General features: G+C 31.2%; 2 protein-coding genes across 2 annotated transcripts; both read right to left on the bottom strand.

The window, feature by feature from the left end:
- Positions 1 to 812: 812 nt before the first annotated feature.
- On the bottom strand, positions 813 to 2,907 carry LOC139848335 (uncharacterized). The gene is made up of 8 exons (XM_071838064.1): positions 2,816 to 2,907; positions 2,593 to 2,726; positions 2,413 to 2,497; positions 2,152 to 2,293; positions 1,851 to 2,023; positions 1,582 to 1,702; positions 1,253 to 1,489; positions 813 to 1,153 (listed from the first exon to the last, which is right to left on the bottom strand). The coding sequence occupies exons 2-8, from the start codon at positions 2,621 to 2,623 to the stop codon at positions 1,103 to 1,105; spliced, it is 840 nt and encodes a 279-aa protein (XP_071694165.1). The 5' UTR covers positions 2,624 to 2,726; positions 2,816 to 2,907; the 3' UTR covers positions 813 to 1,102.
- Positions 2,908 to 2,911: 4 nt separating this feature from the next.
- On the bottom strand, positions 2,912 to 3,654 carry LOC139848336 (uncharacterized). The gene is made up of 2 exons (XM_071838065.1): positions 3,379 to 3,654; positions 2,912 to 3,275 (listed from the first exon to the last, which is right to left on the bottom strand). The coding sequence occupies exons 1-2, from the start codon at positions 3,532 to 3,534 to the stop codon at positions 2,913 to 2,915; spliced, it is 519 nt and encodes a 172-aa protein (XP_071694166.1). The 5' UTR covers positions 3,535 to 3,654; the 3' UTR covers position 2,912.
- Between the last annotated feature and the right edge of the window lie 1,288 nt (positions 3,655 to 4,942).

The following is a 4,942-nucleotide window of genomic DNA, read 5'->3' as shown; positions in this document are numbered from 1 at the left end:
TTGGATGTTGCCACAAAGAGATGGGTGGAGGGTCACTAAAAGTAATCAATTGATTGTTTTGTTTTGATAGTTTAGTATGGTATTTGAAGACATGTTCATCGGTCATTCATGAATTAGGGTTTATATTGAGAATGCAAGGCGGGTAAATAATAATTACAGAAATTTTGAACGTCGCCCCAAACTAAATATAGTTAAAATTTAATATTTTATATTTATTTATATTTATTATTATTATTTATTATTTAACATCTAATTTTTTATTATTTTTGTGAAGTTTTTTAAATACAAAATTTTTGTGAAGTCAGCGTATTTTAAGACGGACATTATTTGCGATTAGTTTAATGTTGTGTTGGGCTTGTACTTACTGGGCCAAGATAAGAGGTTGTTGTGAGAATTTACATGGACCATGGTTTGGGCTTATTTGACGTGTGAGTTGTATATCAATTGAAGTTTGGTATTGGAAGACATGTTCATTATGTTTGGCTAGTTTAATTGATTCTTTTGTTCATTTAGTTAGATGAGATTATTTAGCAAACAAATATACTAACGCTCATAAACACGTAAGTAGCCAACAAAAGCAATGTCATGAGAAATTGTATAAGGAAATCTTTAGTAAATTAAACGTTGTCTTACATAAAACTTTCTGATTATTAAAAATGTAAGCTGAGCATCAAATTGTAGAGTTGGTATATTTCGAGATAACTCACAACTCAAGATATTGTACTTAATTGAATTCAAAGGTTTCTAAAATAATGAAAGATGCCAAAAGCCATTAAACATAGATAGAAAATATCCAATAACCATAAGTTGGTGATATTATTATTAAAAAAAAACTCAAATAAAGGTCAAAAACCTTATTATTCTGCACATGGCATAACGCACATGTTAAACAAAACAAACAAAAAACAGAATATGAAAATCCTTCATTAAACTGAACTTAAAAAACCAAGTTGAAAACGGGTGTATGTAGAAATTAAAAATCTCCCATGCGTGGTATCTTCAAAGCCGCTATAGCTGTTGTAGTTCCCGCTGTAGGTGTTTCATTTGCACCTTCTTCCATCGGAGATTCGCTTTTTCGCTTGTTACTTTCACTGTTAGGAGTCTACGTACTTCCAGTAACTTCCGAAGAGGAGTCTGGCTCAACCTTAGGAACCTGATTACATGAGTTATATGATTAGGAGTACTTAAACAGGCATTGATAAGCAGTTAAAAACATGTGTGTAAACTTTTAATTTTTAACCTATAATGTTACCTTAAAAGTTACTGGTGTACTGATCAAAGGTGTAGAATCAATCAACTCATATTCACTTTCCTTCACCTTCATTTTTTCTTCTATAGCTTTCATAACATCATCCTCGTCTGTGACATCACTGACAGTGAAACCGGAACTGATGTATTCAAGGTTCTTAGAGGTCATGTTAAACATGAAAGCAAACTTTTTATTTTGTAGCTGTTGTATCTCATTTGGGAAATCCGAAGGATCTTCACACTGTGATGACATATCCAATTAAAAGTGTGACTGTTATAAATTTTATTAAAAACTTACAATATAATCAAAATAAGAAGGTTTGATTTCCTTACACTATTCGCACGCTTGTTTAACCAGTTTACACTCTTATTCAACATGGTAGCAAGTTGCCCATCGAATAGCACACAATAACAATTACTACTCTTGTCACCAAGACGTAATGTTAAGCGAATCCTATATCCATATCAACATGAAGTGTTGGTTACAGTTATATATTAGTTAATACACGCACTTAATATGATCCCAATATGTAAAGATGAAGTTATATAAATGTGAACATGATCTGATAGTGTATGTATAAATATGTATATAAAGTTTATACCTGGGGCTAACACCTTCAACAACCTGATAGTTAACGCATTCCAACATAGTGGATTCAGAATCAACATCAAACCTTTTGATCACTTTACCGTTGCATTTGGTGCACTTGTAGCCAAACCATCCATCAGTTTTAACTATTTCTAACACTCTCCCAAGTAGCACAAAAGTAGTAGGCTGTAAACATTGTCATTATTTTGTTATGTTAGTGTTTCCAAATTTCTAAATATATTATAAAATTAAATTATTGAAGGCACAAGTTAGAAAATTTTAGGTAGTTAATGAATTCGCGTAAAAAAAAAAACCTTTGAAATTAGCAGAGCTTCCTGGATTAAATATGGTTCGGGAACATTGAACTTGTCCACATTTGTAGTGACTTTCATTCCTACAATAATATTAGTTGAAGTGGGATCTCCCATAGAAGCATCATCTTGAGTAGCAGGCATCCTAGAATGTTTGAAATAATTATATTGAATTAAATACTACACTTGTAAGTAGAGTAAATGTATATTTTGGTATGTTAAAGGTTATTTTGAATAGATTAGAGAATTCTAGTTAAAACTTACAAAGTTTGATATTCTTCAACTGGTGCAACTGCTTCGTTTAAATAAACACGACATCCCCACAACATATTGCTAACTTGGGGTGCACCTGTTTTGAAAACATATAAAATGTACTAAATTACTAAAACAAAGATTCACATTTAATGTATGTATTTGTTCAAAGCTGTATATTTCATTACTTACCATCCCACTGTTTAAGTCTACAATTGTGCATAAGCACTACAACTTTGGTCTTCGCAGCATCATCTAACACAGATACAAACTCATGAACATGAGTAGCATGATGTCCCCATAGTGCACATTTAATGTTCTGACCTCTATATGATTCAGTAAAGAAAACATTAGTCTAAAGTAAGTGTGAAACATTAATTTAAAAGGAACGGATGACAATATTCAATAAACACACTTCAGGTCTTGCAGCTGAAATTCAATACACTTAGTTTCAATTCCCTTGTTGCGTGTTACACGAAGCACACCCAGCTCCACTATCTTTCCGACCACATCTACAAAAATATAAAAAACTTTGTATTGTAATTAATTTTGAAAACGGCTGACAACCCTAATTTAATAGTATAAATATAAGAGTTGATGATTTTACCAAATATATCATCTGGTTTTAACACAGATTGATTAACATCATCGTAGCTGACAACATTAAACACATCTCTATGGATCTTAAAAGCAGCAGTTTTTCGAACTCTAGTTGCACGTAGTATGTGGATCTTAAAACCATGTTCTATAAGAGGAACATCATCATCGTATTTGCCAACACGAAAATTGCTCAACTCGAAAAAGTCACCTTCCTTAAAGGTGTTTCCAAAGAATGCCATTGAATTTTTGTCCAGAGTAGCCCTCATTTTAAACCCCTATATGTAGAAGCAATGATTAAAATATATTGATATGTTGCTAAGTAGTTTAAAAAAAAAAAAAACATAACTTAAAAAAATTATCAAATAAGTCAGAAAGTACCTGCTCATCGACCAGTATCATCTCGAATGATGATGCACTATTGGGGTTTTTCCAGTACGTTTTTCTCCATGTGATATGTACCTTAACCCTTATACTCCAATCACTTTTCTCATCACTGATGAGGTTTAAAGGGGTGTATTCATTAACAGCTTCCATTTTTTTTATCTTTATTGTAGAGTGAATTTAAGATTGGAGATTAGTATGTTTGTAGGATGAATTTCAATGAATGAATGTCGTTATATTTATACTACACAGCCAACCCTATGCATTGATGTTAGTGGCGGTAAATTAGCAAAAGATAGGATCAAATTAAATTGGTAAGAATTCAATTGATTGAATTCTTTACGCGTCATAATCATTTGACTTTTTTTTTATTCCTAAAATAAAGTTTAATGGTAAACTAACTGCACAATTTTATGCATATTTTTATGGTAAATATCTATCGCATTAATTTTTTGGAATCTGTTTATAAAAATTGGCGATTTTTTCTGAGTAACTTATATACAGCCCTTAATAGTTGTGAATCTCGGTTTTTAAAAAAAAAAAAAAATATATTGTTGTGATTCAAATGGGTTATATTTACTTATTGTTTCTCCAATTTTATTGATTGATATTGATATTGATATGATATGATATGGGTCCTTAAGTAGCTGCAATTGATCTATATACGTTTTAAATTAGACTAAGTTACATATATGATGATTTGAGTCAATTGATTTATGTAACTACAAAATGGAATCTGGGTCAAATGTTATCACCAAGTGTTCCTACCCAATTACATAAAAACTACTGAATTGCTAAACTAAGTGTTAGGTTCAACGATCATTTTACATAAAAACTACTGAATTGGGTTCCATAATCATTTTACTCAATTCAGTATACTTGTAAATACACATACGGGTTAAATTATATGTAAAAATTCATTATATTCACACATAAATTGAGGTTCAATTGAATAGGCTAAATTAGCAGATCAAAAACTCTCAATTGAATAGCCAAAAATAGCAAAGCAAAAAAACTCAGATTACTCAGATTACGATAGCAGGTTGAAAATAGCAGATTAAAAACTCAGATTACTCAGATTACGATAATAAGTTATTAATTGATGATTTAAGATTACCTTGTGCATTAGTGTTCAACCCGCAGTATACAACCAGAAGACTTAGATTGAAGAATGGATTCGGAAATGGATTCGCGATGGTTTTAGTGATTGAACCCGTAGTAACAATAGCGAATCCTTTTAGTTGATATTTCCAATAGCGATTCATTGTTCAGGCGACAATTTGATTAGGAAGAGAGTGTTTTGCCCTAATTTGAAACTTTGGTCTGTCTGAATGAAAGGCTGTTGCAATTCAGAATTGTTGCCCGCGTTTGTTTACTTAAGGGCATTTAGAGAAAATAGGGTATTGAAAATAGTTATAAGCTTATAATTAGATCTAATGGTGATGAGGTAAGGGTAATGGTTGTCTTTTTTTTAGATCTAATGGTCTAGATTAGAAGTTGATAGTTTAATATATCTCAATAAGTGTTTTCTTTTAATGTATAGTGTGTGTGTGTATATATA

Source organism: Rutidosis leptorrhynchoides, chromosome 5 (assembly GCF_046630445.1).
Source record: "Rutidosis leptorrhynchoides isolate AG116_Rl617_1_P2 chromosome 5, CSIRO_AGI_Rlap_v1, whole genome shotgun sequence".
Classification (NCBI taxonomy): domain Eukaryota; kingdom Viridiplantae; phylum Streptophyta; class Magnoliopsida; order Asterales; family Asteraceae; genus Rutidosis; species Rutidosis leptorrhynchoides.
This window is presented reverse-complemented; position numbering and strand designations above follow the sequence as displayed.

Coding starts and splice junctions, on each gene's coding strand:
- LOC139848335 (XM_071838064.1), bottom strand. CDS start 2,623: ATGCACAATTGTAGACTTAAACAGTGGGATG. Junction 2,294..2,412: donor GTTGAAGAATATCAAACTTT/GTAAGTTTTAAC, acceptor CAAACATTCTAG/GATGCCTGCTACTCAAGATG. Junction 1,703..1,850: donor GTTGAAGGTGTTAGCCCCAG/GTATAAACTTTA, acceptor ATATGGATATAG/GATTCGCTTAACATTACGTC.
- LOC139848336 (XM_071838065.1), bottom strand. CDS start 3,534: ATGGAAGCTGTTAATGAATACACCCCTTTAAACCTCATCAGTGATGAG. Junction 3,276..3,378: donor TGATACTGGTCGATGAGCAG/GTACTTTCTGAC, acceptor TTCTACATATAG/GGGTTTAAAATGAGGGCTAC.